This window comes from Pelmatolapia mariae, linkage group LG16_19, assembly GCF_036321145.2.
Source record: "Pelmatolapia mariae isolate MD_Pm_ZW linkage group LG16_19, Pm_UMD_F_2, whole genome shotgun sequence".
NCBI lineage: Eukaryota > Metazoa > Chordata > Actinopteri > Cichliformes > Cichlidae > Pelmatolapia > Pelmatolapia mariae.
In genome coordinates, this window is record NC_086241.1 from 57,226,791 (window position 1) to 57,247,516 (window position 20,726).

The window sequence follows — 20,726 nt, forward strand, 5'->3', positions numbered from 1 at the left end:
AGATCTTCAAGTCTACAATGAACCCTCTGTGAAGGTGCAATAGATCTTTTACTGTTTGCATGAATCATGTCACATCAGAATCAACAGTTTTGCCGTGTGGGGTACCTCAGGGATCTGTCCTGGGTCCAATTCTCTTTTTACTTTATGTATTTCCCCTAGGCCAAATTATTAAGCGCTATAAATATATCTCCTATCATCTCTATGCTGACGACATCCAACTATACTGTTCCTTCAAAATGTCTGAGTTTTATAAATTGTCTAATTTAAGTAATTGCCTGACAGAAATTAACAAATGGTTACATGACAATTTTCTCCAACTAAACTCTGATAAAACAGAAACTCTAATTATTGCTCCAGACCACATGGTCCCAGAAATTAGACAGCATATCAGCTTCTTAGAACCTTATGTAAAATCAAGCCTTAGAAATCTCGGTGTCAAATTTGACAGCTCGATGTCGCTCGAGCAGCATTCTAAGCAGCTGGTCCGAAACTGTTTTTATCATTTACGGAATATTTCTAAACTCAGACTAATGGTATCCAAGCTTGAACTTGAGATGATTATTCATGCTTTTATTTCTTCTCGTTTAGACTATTGTAATGGCCTTTTTACTTGTTTTAACAAATCAGCCTTAAGTCGTCTTCAGACTGTGCAGAATGCTGCAGCACGACTCTTAACAGGCACCAAGAGAAGATCGCATATCACTCCAGTCTTGGCCTCCCTTCACTGGTTGCCTGTAAATTTTAGGTTTCATTTTAAAATTTTAGTTCTAACATTTAGGGCCCTACATGGTCAGGCTCCTCAATATTTATCTGACCTGCTGAAACCACACACACCTTCTCGGGCTTTAAGGTCACTAGATCAGAGACTGCTGGTGGTACCGCGCACTCGCTTTAAAACTCGTGGTGATCGGGCCTTTCAGACTGTGGCACCACGGTTGTGGAATTCTCTCCCACTGTCTCTTCGCTGCACGGACTCCATTGATTCCTTTAAGAAACAGCTGAAGACATTTTTATTTAGAAAAGCATTTGATTAATTTCTTCTTATGCTGTTCTTATAGTTTTATTGTTTTACATTGTTTTATTTACTGTTATATTGTTTTTATATTCCCATTTCCTGTGTTGTAAAGCACTTTGTGATTTTTATCTGTGAAAAGCACTATATAAATAAATTTTACTTACTACTTACTTACAATAAAACCTGGGGCCCACTTATGATAATATTACAGAGTATAGCACGGTGGAAAAGGATGGAGAGAATCCCCCACTAAGCTTTTGGGCTGGCATCACGTTAGATTTTGTTTTGTATTTAATTGCATGCTTTGGTGGTTTTTCTTTTGGTGTTTGATGTGAAGTGTGGGCCACACCCATGTGGGAGTGGAGATTCTGCTCTAGTCCAGCTGCCAGCTATTTGGAGTTGAGTACAGGGAACAGCTGATTGGGTAGGATTGGAGCCCTTCTCTATAAAGGGGAGAGGAAACAGGAAGTGGGGTTGTTCATTGTTTTTTGTCGGACACTGGTGCAGTAGGGAAGCCTTGGAGACTCCAGGAGGACGTGTGCACATTTTAAAGGAAAAGATTTTTAACCTGGCCTGGTTTTGCTTTTAAAATAATCTGAGGATGTTGGAGGGAGGACTCATTTTTATTGGGATGTGAGTGGATGTGCTGGGAGGCAGGAAAACAAACACTGGACTGGAGACTCTCTGTGCCCCTGACAAGGAAACTGGACCGGTTTTGGGGACGTTCTAGCTCCCAGGATGTGATGTGGAGACCCAGCCTCGAACAAAGTCAGGCCTGAAAAGGTGGGTGGCAAGCCTTTTTGAGGAAGATGCAGGATTGTTACGTCTTGGCTGCCTGTTCTTCCAAGTATCCACCTTTCCTCTGTTTGTAACCAGGCTAATAATCCTGACCGCGGTGGCTTTGGGCCTTGGATTCCTGGCCAGAGTTGTCTTCAGCCAGTAGTTTTACCCGGAGAAAGAACAAATAAATCTTGTGTAACCCATTGCAGTGTGAGTGTGGTGGTGCGTTACTGGTCAATATTAGAGCTACCACTTCCTTGTACGGAGGCCATTTTGGGCGCTACGTAACAATAACATTCCACATGCATGCATACTGGTGACAGGAGTGATCTTGCTATACTAAAGTGATATGATTAAAATATGTGATTAATACATGAGAAAAGAAATCTGCCACCACAATATCAAATGATAAAGACCCTAAATAGTGCCACTTCATTTTAAATATTCTTAATAACTGAAAGGAAGAAAAGATATGCTTTACTTTCCATGACTTGATATCAGTGTGTGCATGCTGGGTCAGAATACACTCCCAGCAAGATCTCTCTCTCTCTCTCTCTCTCTCTCTCTCTCTCTCTCTCTCTCTCTCTCTCTCTCTCTCTCTCTCTCTCTCTCTCTCTCTCTCTCTCTCTCTCTCTCTCTCTCGCTCGAGATATGTGTATATGTGTATATATATATATATACATGTATATATACATTAATTATTATTATTTTTTTTTTTCACAGTGATACGGTGCCCTCCTCCTCTGGGCAGAGTCATCTTCATTATAACCAGGATCCTCACATGGAGTTGATTAGGCCAGCTGTATATAAGACCTCTCTCTGTGGACTCGGCAATGCTGCACTTTAGTTTAAAGATGAACAGAGATCTATTAGAGACATTTTATGCCTTCAAATGCTTTCTTCTACAAAACCGCTTAACTAACAAAAAAATGAGAACAATTCAAATTTCATTTGAATTTTTCATATCATTCTGGCTAAACTTTTCTTTAAAACTATTTATAAGTTTTGGAGAGAGGTGGAGAAACCTCAGATCAATTTCCAGTGTTTATTCTAAGCTGAACTAACAGGGTCCTCATTTGTCTCTACTGTCACCTCCAGCAGGGCTCTGTGCTCCCCCAGTGAAAAAACTTCACTGCTGTACAGTGTGGGCCACATCAACGTAGAGAGTGATATGTAACTTACCTGGTGGGTATGGATGCTCATAATTAGTAACAGTTTAATTATTACTACAAATAAAGCTTTTGATGATGTGGTTGAGTCAATGAGATTGAGTAAATGAGGAGTAACATTATTTTTGGTCTTTCAGATAAATTAGTTGAAATCAAAAGATTCCAAATGTACATTCAATAGTTTAACAATGATCAAGGAAAAAACGTGTTTTAAATTTTTGATAAATGTGGCAACATATAGTGATAAAAATCTTAAGACAGATTGGGGTTTTTTTTCTTATCATGATCAAAAAGCTTAATATGAATATAAATATAAACATTTATGATTCATCTGTTTATAGAAACAACTCTTCATGTGAATACAGTCAAGTAATGTAACATGAACAGAAAATGACCTGATCACAGCAGATACTTTTTAAATCCTTACTTCTAAAAGCCCCCAATAGACATGAAGTATGTAAATTAATTTCTGTATTTAGTGCTTGGTGAGGTTACTGTCAGCTCTGTGTTCAGTGGTCTGTCTCAAAGTCTCTTCTTCTTCAACAGCTGCGGTCAGTTCCTGCTGTAACAGCTCAGTGTCTCTGCAGTCTGACTGAGGGAGGTTTTTGTACGACTACAAATCACTGTGTGAACACCCAAGCACTGTTTATGTTGTGGTAACTCTTACAGTAGTAAACTGCTGCATCTTCAGCCTGAACTCCATTGATGGTCATAGAGAAGTCAGAGCTGCTTCCACTGCCACTAAATCGAGTTGGTGTTCCTGACTGAAGTGTTTTTGCATATTTTATTAGGAGCTTTGGAGTCTGTCCAGATTTCTGTTGATACCAAAACATAGCATCATCACCACTAGAATATCTGTAAACAGCTTGGCTGGTCCTACAGGTCAGAGTGACAGTAGATCCAGGAGTAAATGTCAGTACTGGAGGTTGAGTCACAGTCACCTGGCCGCTGCATCCTGCAGACAAAAACAAATCATTCATTTATCAGCAGAAATCAATGAGAGAAAAAGCAGCACATCATGTTTGAAATGTTGCTGAGTGAATGAACCTGTAAAACAGCAGCAGGTCAGCGTCCAGATGAGGATGGTGATGAGAGTCATGGTGGTTGTGCTTTCTGCTGTGTTGACTGACAGATGTGAGTCCTGCAGTGTTGAACTCACAGGACTATAAACCTGCTCAGTTCTCTGGAGGATCAGCTGATGATGCAAAGCCTCCTCTCTATGGAAATGATTACTCTGCTCTCAACACACTGAAGGAAACGGGGGGCACACAAACATGAGAAATACAATAAAATTACACTAAAATGATCCTAATGAAAATACAACAACAGAAAAGGAGGCTAAGGTTTTGTCCATTCTGGTTCTCACAAATGCTTTTTTTCTCTCTGCACCTTCCTTATGTACAAGCTTTACTTTAGATTAATATATTTGGCATAATTCAGTATGAGTAGTTATAATTAATCAATTAAATATTTTATGATATGAAGTAAAACACAATTACCTGTATTTTATTTGACCTAAAATTTATAAGAAAATACTTTTTAAATCAGGGCTTGCAGTTGTGTATTTTCCAGTTGTAGAAATGTAAAACTAAACCACATGATTTGGAAAACTGTAGAATAACAGAAAATAATTATTTTGGTCATTAAATAAGAAAAAAATCTGAGTTGTTTTCAGTGGTTAGATGTTTGTACAGAGTGCAGGAAGTTTTTGCATCAATGTGGAGGACTTTTGGTTGAGGAACCAAACTCATCGTTGACTTTAAGTACCAGAAATGTTTACTTTCGACAACTACGAGCATTTACAAAACATTTTATACAATTTCGACAATATTTGATCAAGTTCGGTGGTTGTTATTGATAATTTTGTTGTTTATAAAACGAAGTTGATCTTACAGTCTGCCAATTAACTTCCCTAAGATCAGAACTCATTCAGAGATCAGTAACAAACAAAAAAAAAATCTTTTGTTCCCTTTTCGTATTTAAAGTTCTCTTTAATGTTAATTAACATCTTTTTAGTATTTTCCAGTTAAGATATTTCAGAGTAAGGTTTGGGTTTTTTTTATGCTGTAATTGTCAAATATAGTGTTTGTATTTATTTATTTTTTCTATTTTGAAAATAACTTTTTTCAGACAGTGTCAGTAAACACAGACCAGCTTTGAGTTCATGGATGATTGATTGTACTTGTAGTTTAAAGGAAGTGAAAGAAGCAGATGACAAAGTTTAAACTGTACATGAGTGTTTCAACTCTGTGAGTGTGACATTGAAAATTATCACATTGATGAGTTGTTGAGTGTAAAACATTAAAGAAACAATAACATTCATCAATGATCAATGGTTAAACACCATGTAGGTATTTCTTTCCTGCTTCACTCTTATGTTGCTCTTCAAGTTTATGAAAAATCACTAATGTTTTATCCTTTTATTCTTTATGTACGAGAATTTATAACTTTTATTTTAAAAAAGATGCAATTTATAAAATATAGAAATACATAAACATCAGTTTCTGTCATTGCACTTAAAAAAGGTGCTCATGAACTTTTCCTCATAATCAGTGATAAATATAAAGGTTGAATCACTATAAACACAGTTTTATACTTCTTCAGTTTTTTTTTTATTCAGTGTGTTTGTGGATGATGATTCTTGTGTTAGTGGATCAGTTATTCTCATCACAGTCCAGCACGCTCACTCACACACTGAAAAAACATTCTTCAACACTCACACAAACTTCCTTTTTCTAAACAATTTGGTCACTTTTTTGTCAAAGTCATGCCTGAAAAGGAATCAAAAAACTTTGTCCATCGATTTCGAGATTGGATAAGGAGGACCTCAGAAGAAATCTTAAAAGTCTTAAAAGTTTGGATGAGGACCCCTTTTGGATGGAGTTGCTTTGTTGCGGTCAGCTGGCCGTACATTCATGTGAGGAAGATCAAATGACAGACAGGAGCCCAGCAGCTTCCCTGTCTAGCCTTAGCTCTGGAGACACTCACACAACTAGTGATCTGAGGGGCATTCCTTTAATTCGAGATGAGATGACATTGGTCACTCCACCTCCTCAAGCAGCTCGTCCGTCTCAATTGCCTGTTTTCTCTACCAAACATTCAGGAGCAGGAGCAAATCAGATGAGTGGAGATGGTTTTCTTTAGTGGTTACACCTGCTGTTAATGTAGATTTAAAAATTTTACACTGTAGATTATCTATTTTAATGCTAAATTATAAATATTCTTGTTATCCATTAATTTTCTAATGTGAACAAGGATCAAAATTTTGCATTATTGTTTTTTGACTAAGATGCCAATTTGTATTTATTTACTCTTTTTTTGGTCTAAACAGACACGAAGGTCATTCGTGGAATAAGAGTCGTGACAGCAAAAGACAAACTTGGGCCTATTTTGGAAAAACTGCAGCATTTCCAGGATGGCATTATAACCTCACCTGGACACTCAGTAACAACCAAAACCTTTGCTGCAGTAAAGCCTTTGTGTCCAAAACCTCCAACAGTTCCCAAAGCACAAAACTCAGGACCTCGGCTTGGGACGTTGCTGCGCCGTGCAAAAGTCGTCCCTGTAGACGGTAAGTGGTTTTCCTCAGTAACTGTAGAAGATGCTGAGTACTCAAACTTTAATTTAAGGGACTTTAAAAAAAGATTTTTATGAACAATTAATCACTGCATCATGTACAATGCTTTGAATTAGAAGAAATTACACTTTCTTTATACTAACCTCGTTGATTATCAGACAAGAAAGCAGACAGTCAGTGCAGTCGGAATAATCCAAGAGAGGGCAGGGTCAAACTCCCACCTCTAGCTACACCTGTAGAGAGCCTGTCCCACAGCTTTAGTCTGCTGTCTTCAGACAACTGGTAAGAAATGTAGCAAGGAGACATTAAATACTGCACAGAAACTGTGGCTGTGTTATTTGTGGTGTTCCTGAAGTCATGTTCAATGTTGTGTTGTGTAAATACAGGATGAAGAAAAGACAGGGGTTGCAAACAATTCAGTCTCTGGCAAAGCACCACTCGGACATCCTGAAGACTAAACTGCATGAAATATGTCTGGTGCTCATTGAGGAGGTATTTCACACTTTATGTTTCTTATATGTGTTTCATGCAGTTACTTTCCCTTCAAGTGCATACTAAAACCCAGAAGTTGAAACAACAGGCCGAGCTCTATTGCTGAAGCTTGAAGGGAAAGTAACTGCATGAAGCAAACAATCATCAAGAAACTGGCCCTTCACAAGGACTTTATGAATTTGTGGATGAAGATTGTCCCTGAAAAAGACAGGCGTCCTGTGGAGAAGAGCTTGAAAAAGGCTAATAATTACAGGCAGCAGGTCAGCATCCAGGCTCAGCTCTCCTCTCCAGCAGGACCTCGGATCCCCAGATGTGACAATGCAAGTCCTGACGAGTACAGAGAAGAAGAAGAGCAGCTGCTACAGTAGCAGCAGCACTCTGAGGCTAAGCTGGGAAAGTGGTTGGAGGTTCAACCATCATGACCACAGACAGTCCCAGTCGCTCTGCAGGAGTAAACATCTCCATCTTCAGGACTACAAACGAAATTTCTGCTCTCAACACACTGAAGGAAACGAGGGACAATATTATTTGGATTTACATGAATTATTTTTTCATTTTTCATTATTATTATCACATTTTTTAAGATCCTAAATAAACTATGGAAAATAAATCACTATTTGTTTTTTTATCTGAATTAAAATGGCTCTTTGGTTGGCACATATCCAGTTTCTGTTTTTGTGTCAACAAAAATCAATACATTCTTAGTTCTCTTGTTTTCATTTTTAACCCATGATTTTGCATTTTTATCAGGATTCAAAGTCATTTTTATAACATAACTAATTAAGAAATATTACAGAAACATTTTCAAAAGGAATAAAAAATAATTTGGTGGTAAACAGTTTTTTCAACACAGAGGTTGTAAAATGTTTGCTTTACTAGAAAAAAAGTGGTTAGATGCTTGTTCAGAGTCCAGCAGGTGTTTGTTCGGCCACTTAATGACTTTGAATCACTGTGGTGGACTTTTTGTGGAGGAACCAAACTCATCAGTAATTATAAGTACCCAAATCTATCAAGAGTATAACTACAGCAACAAGACATTTACTCTCAAGTATCACTCTCAGTATAACTCTTTTTTTATTCATATGAAAATACATAAAAATATGAAACATGTATTTATATAAATAGATGATGTCTACCAAAACTTAACACCAAAATAAATAAACAGGTCACTGCTTTCACTTTAACATTGTGTTACATTCATGTTAACAACTGTGACGTCACTTTTCATTTCCCTTCCATTCCTTTGTATACTATGGAAGTTTTGTCACTGTGGAAAAAAAAATTGCATATTTAGCGAACATCTTTGTTAATGTTGAACATTTTCCTGAAATCTCTGTTTTTATTTGGCACTAATCTTTAGCTAGATGCAGTGTGATTACACTGGCAGGTTTAGTACATCTTTCTGAGCTGCATGGATATCCTGGCAAGCTACAGTATAAGCTGTGTATGCTTTAGTGGATGTCTGAGATGATCTTTGGCAATTCTCATTAATTAGCATTAGTAATTAACAAGCTTCCTGTGGTTGGATGTATTCACTTTTGGAAAGAGTTGAGCAAAATTTTAATCCATCTCCCATGTTTATTCTAACCTGAATTAACAGGGCCCTCATTTATCTCTTCTCTCACCTTCAGCAGTACCCTATCCACATGTGACATAGGATGCACTAACCCAATCAGATGAGAGGAAGAGCAAATAGTACAGCAGCACCCTGAGGCTGAGTTGGGAGAGCATTTTGACAGGACATGTGTACTCCTGCAGGGTCATCCATCTCAAAAGTAATCCAATCCAAAACTATATTAACGTATCCAAACTGAGTGGCCCTACAGGTGGCAGGAGACAACTGGTCACAACAACTGGCTGTCCTTTCCTGAGCTTGTTTCTGCTAATTTCTTCCTGTTGAAAAGGTGTTTTTCCTTCTCACAGTTCCCAAGTGCTTGCTTAGGGGTCATCTGATTGTTTGGGCTTTCTCTTTATTACTATAAGGCCTTTACTGTACAATAGCAGTGATAGGTTCATAGCATAAACCTACTCGCTGGAACGTTCAGGACAATTTGCTACACAGCAAAGAACAAGACACAAGTAGGCAAAGTTCTTATGTTTCCGTGCACGGGGAGGCCTGTCTGGAGCCAAGTGTCGTTCCACCCACTTGACCTCCGTCAGACTCTCAGCCAGGTTCCCCATAGCACTCCTTTTATTGTGGTTACTTGAATATGCATAGGGTCATTAACATATAACATAGGTATGCATGTGAACAAAGAATAATAATAATAATAATAATAATAATACATTTTATTTATAAGTGCCTTTCAAGTCACCCAAGGACACTTTACAATAGGATAAAACACATAGTAAAACAATGGCAGAATAAGAACAATAAAACAAAAGCAAAAGCTAAATCAACCAACAGTGGATTCACAGTGAATATGCAGATTTGAACAGAAGAGTTTTGAGTTGGGATTTAAACTGGGGGAGAGAACCAATGTTTCTTATTTCTGGGGGTAGAGAGTTCCACAGCCTGGGAGCAGAGCAGCTGAAAGCTCTGCTTCCCATGGTGGTGAGACGGAAGGAAGGTACAGCAAGCTGTATAGAAGAGGAAGATCGAAGTGAACGGGCAGAACAGGTAGTGGTTAACAGATCAGAAAGGTAAGGAGGAGCGAGCTTGTGAATGGCCTTGAAGGTGAGCAGAAGAAGTTTGAATATTATCCGGAATTTAACAGGGAGCCAGTGAAGTTCCTGAAGAACAGGGGTGATGTGCTGGTAGGAGGGGGTTCTGGTGATAATGCGAGCAGCAGAGTTCTGAACCAGTTGAAGCTTATGGAGGGATTTTTGGGGGAGACCATGCAGAAGAGAATTGCAGTAGTCAATACGGGAGGTAACAAGACTGTGGACAAGAATGGACGTAGACTGGGTGGAAAGAGAAGGAAGCAATCTGTTAATGTTACGTAGATGGAAGTAGGCAGAACGAGTGAGATTACTGATGTGAGATTTATAGGAAAGTGAACTGTCTAGGATGACACCAAGGCTCTTAACCTGAGGAGAAGGGAAAACTGTGGAGTTATCGATGGTGAGTGAGAAATGGTTCGCCTTCAGAAGAATACACTGTGTGTGTGTGTGTGTGTGTGTGTGTGTGTGTGTGTGTGTGTGTGTGTGTGTGTGTGTGTGTGTGTGTGTGTGTGTGAACCCATTAATGACTTCCTAAACCTACTGGCCTGGAAGTCCAGCAGTTCATCTAAACAAAATGCACTTAGCCTAAAACAGACATAGATACGTTTATCCTACCATAAAACAATAAAACAAGGTACGACCTCTCCCATGCTCCCAGGATGTGGGTTTGAATACCAGAACACCCTGGAATGCACACAAAGCCTTTTACAGCCTACTGAAGATCACACATCCTATCACTACACAATTGATTATATACCTCTAAGCATATATGGTTAAATGTTTCTTAATACAAATGACAATAATAAAATCTAAACCCATCAATAAATAAATACAACTGAACTGAAATCTTTCCATTGTATGCCAGCTCAGAGTCCAGATGAGGATGGTGATGAGAGTCATGGTGGTTGTGCTTTCTGCTGTGTTGACTGGCAGATGTGAGTCCTGCAGTGTTGAACTCACAGGACTATAAACCTTCTCAGTTCTCTGGAGGATCAGCTGATGATGCAAAACCTCCTCTCTATGGAAATTATTTCTCTGCTCTCAACACACCCAAGACAATGTGAGATACAAAGACAAGAGAAATATTTTTACATTCATGCTAAATATGATCTCCATGGAATTGAGATGATTACAAAGTCATTTAAAAAAAAGAAGGTATGTTTATTAATTTTTTAAAATCCAATCTCATTCTTATTATCTTTTTTTCCTGCATTTAAGTTCCTTACAAGGCTTCTTGTAGATTCAAATTCTTGTAATTATTTATCACTATGATTTCAAACATAGACTGTTATTCAAATCATTTAGAACTGAGAACATGACACTTTTTAATTTGGAGATTGTAGTTGTGCCATTTTCAGTTTTGGAAATGTAAAACGATATGAAAAGTGAAATAAACTTAATTGAAAGAAATATTTTCTAAATCATATGATTAAGATCTTTAGAAAATAACATAAGGTATGTATTTTAGTCATTTATTAGAAAAAATTGAGATCTTTTAATTGGGTAAATGCATGTTCAGAGTGCAGGAGGTTTTTGTATGGCCACTTAATGAGTTTGTATCACTGTGGTACACTTTTGGTGGAGGAACAAAACTGACTGTTGACTGTAAGTACCAGAAGTCTTTACTTTGAATAACGTATTTTATAAAACATTTAATAAAACACTACAGAGATATTTGATAAATTTTTATTGTTTAATAAACAAAGTTGATCTCTGAGATGAAATTTCACTGAGCTCAGTACTCATTCATTGTTATAAATAGCTGAAATTAAGAAAAAAAATATTTATAGTCTCTATATTTTTATTTTTATTTCTCTAAAATGTTAATTACTTTATTTAAATATTATTGGATGGTAATGTTGAGTTATTTTTAAGCGCTGTTTCCCAAAGAATAGCATTTGCTGGTATTTTTATTTTGAAAATAACAGTTTATTGAAACAAAATGTTTGTGGACTTCTGTTAAAAATATTAAATGCATTTATCAGTAAATGCAGATCAGCTTTGTGTTCACAGTTCATTTATTTTAAATGTAGTTAAAAGGAAGTGAAAGGAACAGATGCGAGTGTTTTTACTGTATTCACCCGAGTGTTTCAGCTCTATCAGCTCAACTTAATATTTTTACTGTATCGCTGTATTCACAGAGATGAGTTATAAAGTGTAAAACATTATGTAAATGACATGAAGATTTGGTGGTGTGGCCCACCTTGACCGTCATGTACATGTAGTTTAAAGGAAGTAAAAGAAACAGATGTGAAGTTTGAAATGTATTTTTATGAGTGTTTGAGCTCTGTCAGTTTTAAAGTAAGAAAATTATCACATGAATAAGTTACTAACACTGAAGGTTTTATCAATAATCACTGTCACTTAAACTTTTTCAGTATTTTTTACGGTTTTTATTCTTACATCTTTGTCTTTTCCTCCCTCTCCTCCACCTTCTCTCCTCCAGTGGGTGTGGTGAGGCCCACATTGACCATCCTCCCTCCATCCAAAGAGGAGCAGAAGCAGAGCAGTGCCACTCTGGTGTGTCTGGCAAAGGGGGGCTTCCCGTCATATTGGAAGCTGGGCTGGAAGGTGGGGCGCGCCAACATCTCCTCTGGTGTGTCACACAGCCTGGAGGTTTTGGGGACAGACGGCCGCTACAGCTGGAGCAGCACCCTGAGCCTCTCTACAGACCAGTGGAGTATGGTGGGCTTAGTGAGCTGTGAGGCCAGTCTGAATGCAACAAACCTCATCACTCAAACTCTGGACCCTGACTACTGCTCAGAGTAGAGCTTCAGCAACACTTCCTGCCAGCAAATTATGTTTTGTTTTTCTTTAATGGAGGTCTTGATAAACCTTCCAATTCTGATATTTGAATATACAGAGCTTTTCATTTACAGAGTCTGCAGTAACACCATTTTTTTAAATAAAAAAATGAAATAAAAATAAAAATAGCAAGCACACTTTGCCTTTCATATTTAATAAAATGTCTCCCTATAGGACATGGCTGATATTTTCAATCTTTATTTCATGTACTCCTGATCAAACCTCATATTTCCATAATACGTCTCAACAACATTACATAAAGTTTATAGAATTGATTTTACAGTTTATATATTAACACTGGAAAGTCTAAATAACAAAATCTTAATATCAACAGACACTACATTAGACTGCTTTTGGTGATAAAAAAAACAAACAAAAAAACTAAATTTTAATAATTGATTATTGAAATTCAAGTTGCATCTATAATCCATGAGTTGGTTTCATTTCTTTCATTCATTGTGTTTCTGCTTGATGACTCTTGTTGTGTTGTGTTCAGTGGACCGGTTATTCCCATTACAGTCTCTTCACCAACACTCTGCACCTGTAGCCTTCAGTCAAACTGAAAGACTTGCTTACACAGCTCTAAATTACTGTGTGAACACTCCACCATCATGCCAACACAGACAGTGATAATCTCAAGCATCTTCAAACTCTCACCCCAACTCAGGAAACCCAACATAACAGAGTTATTGGAAACATCATTCAGATGAAATTTTCTGTGTGAATCCATGAAAAAACTTAAAATATAAGGAGCAGTAAGGCATAAAAAATAATTATTTATTTATATAATTTTATGTATTTATTAGACTTAGAGAAGATAGTGGGTTAACAAACTTGTGTTAAGTAGCCAAGAGAAAAATAAACATATGTGGCCTCAGCATCCTTTAACGTACCAGATAAAATTTTCATATGATTGCTTGACACTAATGATAGTCCGTCATGTGATTGCAGGATATACAACAATCTGAAAATTAATGAACTTTGAATCTTGCTGTGGTTATGGGCAAATGTTTGACTTGTTTTACTCTGAACTGACACAACAGGCTCCTCATATGTCTCTGCTCTCTCCTCCTCCAAGCAGCTCTCTGTGGACTCAACAATGCTGCACTTTAGTTTAAAGATGAACAGAAGTACATTAGAGACATTTTATACCTTCAAATCTGCTCTTCTACAAAACCACTTGAAAGAAAACAGAAAAAAGAGAAAAATGCAAATTTCATTTGGAATTTTCATTTTTTCATTCTTGCTAAACTTTGTCTTTCAGACTATTTATTTAAAAGTTTTGGAGAGAGGTGGACAAACCTATAAACCATATCCAGTGTTTATTCTAAGCTGAACTAAAATTTCCTCCTGAGCAGAGACAGCGTCCTCACTGTCTCTGCTCTCACCTCCAGCAGGGCTCTTTGCTCCCCCAGTGATGACCGATGGTGTACTGGAAGCCCAGTACAGGAGTTCAGTGTGAAGCAAGCAGCCTGCTACTTTTATCGATATCAGTTTGAAAAAACAACACTGTGTTGGTAACATCAACTTGGATCATGAACTTATCATTATGTTTGGTCTTTGAGATGAATTAGTAGAAATCAAATTTTTCTAACTGTAGATTCAATAATTTGACAATGTTTAAGAGGAAATCAATGTTTCATATTCATGTGGCAACATACAGTGAAACTGATTTTTTTTTAATTGATTTGTAAAATACAGCTCATTACAACATTACAACAAAAATGAAGAAAATGACCTAAAAAAAATGAATGCAATAAGTTTTTACACTAAACTTGTAAACAGTTCATTTTTACTAATAAGTAAGCTACGTGTTAGATAAATGAGGGATGTGTTACACTTTTGGTGGAGGAAGTGAACAGTGGTTAGCACTGTTGCCTCACAGCAAGAAGCTCCAGCACCCCTGGCGACCCTGAAAAGGATAAGCGGGGGGAGCTGAATGAAGTGAATGGATGGAAGTGAACTCATCATTCTTTGTATGTATCTACATTTTCTTTTTACTGCAGCATGTTGTATTTTTATTATTCAAAACATATCATCAGACTGTAATTGAACATGATTTTCTTTTGGGTGTTTGATATGATGTAGACATTTGTTGAAGTTTGGCCATTGTGGCTGAAAATCTTGCACCAAATAAATTTGAAAAAATAAATAAATAAATAATGACATACAAATGGTAAAGCAGTGGAGATTTAAAAAATTAAATGCATTTAGATTTCACTTATTATACTTTAGACTGTAGAGTTTCAGGCAGAGTTATACTAATCCCACTTTTAGCCTCAGACCTTCCTGACTGATGTTAACATTAGTCTCTTATTTAGTGGTGAGATTATTGAAAGGTCAGTTTCACCTTAGCACATGTATCATTATGTCCATGACACATTTTCCTGTCCCTATTTCTTCAATCTAACTTGAGCAGGCCATTTTAAGTATGTGGCTTATTTTTGAGACACTGTTGAGCTAATGTGATTAAATTATAAATATATTGTGATTAAAGTCTAATATAAGCATAGTGCTGGTGTATAGGGCTGTTATATGTGTTATGGGGCTACTGCTGACACATTAGAAGTTGTTATGTCTATTTCAAGCTTTTAGGCAAACAGAAAGCAGAAATATTTGTCTTTCTTGAGCATTTAGATCCTTGGAGATTATTTTGAAAATCTGCTCAACAGCTATCACCAAATGAAACACTAAACCCTGCACTAGAAAAATATTCCTTACTTCCCCTGTGATTACACACTTTGGTTTACCAGTGCAGAGGAATGGCCAAGAAAAGGACAAACTTCACTGAGTGGAAGAGGATGAAGAAAGAAGCTGGTGATGATCCAGTGCAGCTGGTCTCAGGAGATGAAGAAAAAGCCTGATCACCTTCTCTAAGTATGCAAATCTGTTAAATTCAATTTATTTTAAAGGTTTTTTCCATCTAAACTTTCTCAATATTAAACTTTGTAGCTTTGCTCATTTTATTTTTAGCTTCAAAGTAAACAAGAGCAACAAAAAAGCTTACCTTTTAAAATTTATTTTTGTTGCTCTTGTTTGCTCTGAATAAATCCTGACCGGGCTCAAATGGCTGAGATGGAGGAACAAAACAGCAACACGTTCACCCAGACTGCTGAAGTTCCTGTATGAACTGAACTACTCTGAAAATCCAAAGAAAAGATGAGTTTATTTTCTTTCAACTTCAACACATTCTAGCTTAAAGCTACTCTGGGTATTGTTAAATGTGCAGCTATTATTAAATATTGTTAAATGTTTTGTCAAAGTTTGCCACGTATACATTATGCCAAATATACTGTGAATAAGTGGAATTTTGCATTTTTATACTTGAAGGAAACGTCCGTAAATAGTACAGAGAGTATCCTGTAAATCTACACAATTTTCATTTTGACCATTTACAGAAAAGTCTGTCAACTTCCATAATAAACAGAAAATGTCCTGACAGAAAATTACCAGGACATTTCCAGTGTTTCTACTGATACATTTTTTTTTTAGTGTGCTACTCTCATCAATATGGGTTTTAAAGTTTGAGGGAACAGTGACAACAACTACTCAGAGAGTAATATGAAGGTTGTGTGTACACTAAGGACTATTTGTAATCACTCATCTGCCTGCTTTCCTGGGTGTTCCTACTTATCTGTTCTTTACTTAACTACCCACGCTGTCAATGAGTGACACGTAGCTCAGGTGGTGGTTGAATGATTATTACTGCAAATAAAGCATTTTTGTGATCAGTATTGTTATCTTTGGTCTTTGAGATGAATTAGTAGAAATCAAATGATTCCTGTAGATTTAATAGCCTTACAATGATCAGGAACTAAATATGTTTTATATTTAAAATACAGGTGGCAACATAGAGTGTTAAAAAAAAACACAGGGTTTTTTTTCTTATACTTTTTCATCATGATTAAGAAGCTTAATGGGAATATAAATATAAACATTTGTAATTCACCTTTTTATAGAAACATCAAAACTCTTGCTGTGAGTATAATTAGGTAATATAAACAGAAGGTGACTTGGTCACACCAGATATTTTAAAAATCCTCATTTAAAAATGCCCCCTCAAAAAATTTATATCTCAATTTAATGTTGTCATACTGTCAGCTCTGTGTTCACTGGTTTGTGTCGGAGTTTCTTCCTTTTCAGCAGCTGCAGTCAGTTCCTGCTGTAACAGCTCAGTGTCTCTGCAGTCTGACTGAGGGAGGTTTTTGTACAACTACAAATTACTGTGTGATCACTGGGCCACTATGCACACTCTTACAGTAGTAAACTGCTGCATCTTCAGCCTGAACTCCACTGATGGTCATAGAGAAGTCGGAGCTGCTTCCACTGCCACTAAACCGAGATGGCGTTCCTGAGTGTCGTGTTTTTAAATGTTTTATCAGAAGTTTCAAAGGCTGTCCAGGTTTTTGCTGATACCAAAATAAACATAAATCAACACCACCACAAATGTAAACAGGCTGACTAGTTTTACAGGTCAGAGTGACAGTGGATCCAGGAGCAGATGTCAGTACTGGAGGTTGAGTCACAGTCACCTGACCGCTGCATCCTGCAGACAAAAATAAATCATTCATTTATCAGCAGAAATCAATGAGAGAAAAAGCAGCACATCATGTTTGAAATGTTGCTGAGTGAATGAACCTGTAAAACAGCAGCAGGTCAGCGTCCAGATGAGGATGGTGATGAGAGTCATGGTGGTTGTGCTTTCTGCTGTGTTGACTGACAGATGTGAGTCCTGCAGTGTTGAACTCACTGGACTATAAACCTTCTCAGTTCTCTGGAGGATCAGCTGATGATGCAAAGCCTCCTCTCTATGGAAATGATTTCTCTGCTCTCAACACACTGAGGGAAACAAGGGACACACAACAAAACAATGTGAGAAGGAATACTTTTGATATCTAAGTGAATTATTATGATATAATTATGATTCTAACAGAATACAGACAAATAGTTCAGGAAAGATGAGAGCAGTTTTTTAACATCTGGATTAAAATGCCACAGTTGTTGGTAAGTATATATTTTACTTTCTTGGATCAACCAGCAGAAGAAAAATGATGAAAATGATCATAAATTGTTTAATGTATCTATATCTATATCTATATCTATATATATATATATATATATATATATATACAGTATATATATATATATATATATGTATGTAGTTACATGTATTTTGTAGCAAATGCTTTTGCCTTGTAAACTGTGAAGTTTACTGGAGAAAAGAGCTCATTTTCAGTGGTTAGATGCTTGATCAGAGTGTGGGAGGTTTTTGTACGGCCACTTAATGAGTTTGTATCACTGTGGTACACTTTTGGTGGAGGAACCAAACTCATCATTCACTGTAAGTATCTAAATCTCCTCATTACTACAAAATATTATATTATTACTATTTTAAACATGTCATCAGAATGTTTTTTAAAAAGATTTTATTCTGGGTGTTTTACATTGATGTGATTGGGTTTGGTGATAGAGGCTGATATTGAAAACTTCAGAAAACTATCAGAAGTTTTTAAATATATAATACACTATTATCATATAAGTATACAGTATATCATGTTTATATATCAAGTTTATATAGTAGAGAAATTTGAAATAATATATTGAGTTAATCTGCTTTAAGCAAGGGTTTTTTTTTTTTGCATTTCTTTTTTTCACAAAATCTGAGACTGAAAATACAGCAAAAGGAATCTATGATTTTATTTATTTATACAAACAGTCAGCAGGACTTTACAAAGATTTTAATTGAGTGTAAAAACACAATTTAATTAATGTGTTATGTTCTGCTATTTATTACCTCCTCTCCTCAGTCTGATCACAGTATCATGCAATCCACAATGCTGTTAATCTCTGTCATGTATCATAACTGTGTAATGCTTAGGTGTTGCTGAAAATATGATATGAGGAATTTCACTGAAATGTTTGACACCATGTTGGATATAAAATTTTATGCTGTTTACTAAATGAATTAGTTTTCGTACAGATGCACTTTAACGGTTGACTTTACAGTTCGTTAGTCTGATGTGATGAAAAGGAAGTGAAACAAACAGATGACAAACTTTAACGTTTCCTGTACACATTTCAATTTTATCATCAAGAAAACAAATACTGCAGCACATTCACTAATTATTTATTCTTTGTCAAAGCCTAATATCCTCCAATTTCTTAGCTTCTCTGCTCTGTTTTATCACAATATCATAATACAGTTAATCCACAGGCCTGTTAATCTCTGTCATGTTTCATAACTGTCTTGTGTCAGCTATCTGTCCTGCAGGATAATCTGTTCCTTGTGTATCTGTGATCTTCCCTCCAGCTGGCCCCATGGTCAGACCCTCAGTCTCTCTGCTTCAACCCTCCTCTGAGAAGCTCTCTGGAGGCCCAGTCACACTGGCCTGCCTGCTGACCGGCTACTCTCCTCAGGGAGCTGAAGTGAGATGGGAAGTAGATGGCACAGAGGTGACAGAGGGGGTCCTGAACAGCTTAGAAGAAGAGAAGAGTAGTCGCTACAGCAGCAGCAGCACCCTGATGCTGAGCCAAGAGAACTGGATGAACGCAGAGGTGTTCTCCTGCAGGGTGAACCATCATGACTACTGGCAGGCCAAGTCCTTCCGCAAGAACCGGTGTGAGGGCTAGAGGGGCTGCTGAAGTCCAGGACAGGAGCTTAGTGTTGGGGAGCAGGAGATACATCCCTGCTGCTCTGATCAATATGAGTTTGAAAGTTTGTCGATGAAATTATTTGATAACAACAACTTAGATAGTGACATGTGTAGCAGCTGGATGTGAGTGTGCCTAATAACTGCCGTAATTATGATTCCTATTTTTCCCAATAAAGCTTGCAGTGATCCATATTATTAAGTATTTTTGTCTTATTTTTAAATATAGTTGCTCTATAATTTTAGTGTCGAGTACTATACATTAACCTGTTTCCCTAACACATGAAAAATCAAGACTGGGAGGAGATGAAAATGGCAGGGTTGCATCTGGCCGAACATCTGGGACAAATCAAATATGTGTTGATCTCTTAAAATTAAGGGAATTGCTGAAAGAAGCTTGTGGTCATGTATTTCTTTTAGCAGGAAGACAATATCTCCAAATTTTACTCTTGTGGAAAAATAAATAACTTGAGTTTGATTCAGTAAATAAATGTTTCACTTGAAATTAAAACCATGAAGAGATCTAAAAAATAAAAGCTCAAAAATGTCAGTGTAGAATGTATCTTAGTTAGTGTGCTCATAATCAAATATGTAAATCAGCAACTTCTACCCAATTATACCAAATGTTTTATTTCTCATTATAACGACGTGATTAATACAATTTACTACAAAATCATTTTATTTTTATATTACCTCATTATGTACAGTGATGTTGTGAGGTAAATATTGTTATGGAAATTTTAACCTGCAACACACCCAGTGAGTGTTTTGAAATGGTTCAATAAACACATTGCAATGTGCAGAGAAACATCGCAGCCAGAACAGTAGGATCATCTCTGAATTCTGTCTGTCGTCCTTGCACCTTTATACACAGAGACAGACAAAACATACCACAAACTCTTACATGTTAGCTCATCTCACATGGGGGCTATACCATCAGCCCCATCTTTAAACCTCCTTCCTGACAGAGAGAATTATGACCTTGTTTTCTGCTTAGCCGTCACCTCCCTAAGACCAGGATGTTTGGAGATCTTCAAGTCTACAATGAACCCTCTGTGAAGGTGCAATAAAACCTGGGGCCCACTTATGATAACATTCCACATGCATGCATGCTGGTGACAGGAGTGATCTCGCTATACTAAAGTGATATGATTAAAATATGCGATTAATACATGAGAAAAGAAATCTGCCACCACAATATCAAATGATACAGACCCTAAATTGTGCCACTTCATTTTAAATATTCTTAATAACTGAAAAGAAGAAAAGATGTGCTTTAGTTTCCATGACTTGATATCAGTGTGTGCATGCTGGGTCAGAATACACTCTCATACAGTAGTAATCTCCTCCATCTGGGGCCTGAACTCAGTTGATTCTCAGAATTCAGCCTCAGATCCACTGCTGCTGAAATGACTCAGAGTATCAGATTCAAATCTGCTGATTTTGTGAAACAGCAGTTTGGGAGGCTGTCCAGGTTTCTGTAGATACCAGCTGAGATCATCGTGAACTCCTTTACTGACTGTACAGCTCAGAGAGACCGTCTGCCCCAAAGCAGCAGCCTTAAATACAGGAGA

The 20,726-nt window shown here is 37.0% G+C and overlaps 1 gene segment (V, D, J or C); it reads left to right on the forward strand.

The window, feature by feature from the left end:
• The first annotated feature begins 17,739 nt into the window (after positions 1 to 17,739).
• Positions 17,740 to 19,320, forward strand: LOC134644674 (Ig kappa chain C region, B allele-like). The segment is given in 2 exon segments: positions 17,740 to 17,843; positions 18,813 to 19,320. A coding segment is annotated over 1 exon segment (312 nt).
• Positions 19,321 to 20,726: the final 1,406 nt, after the last annotated feature.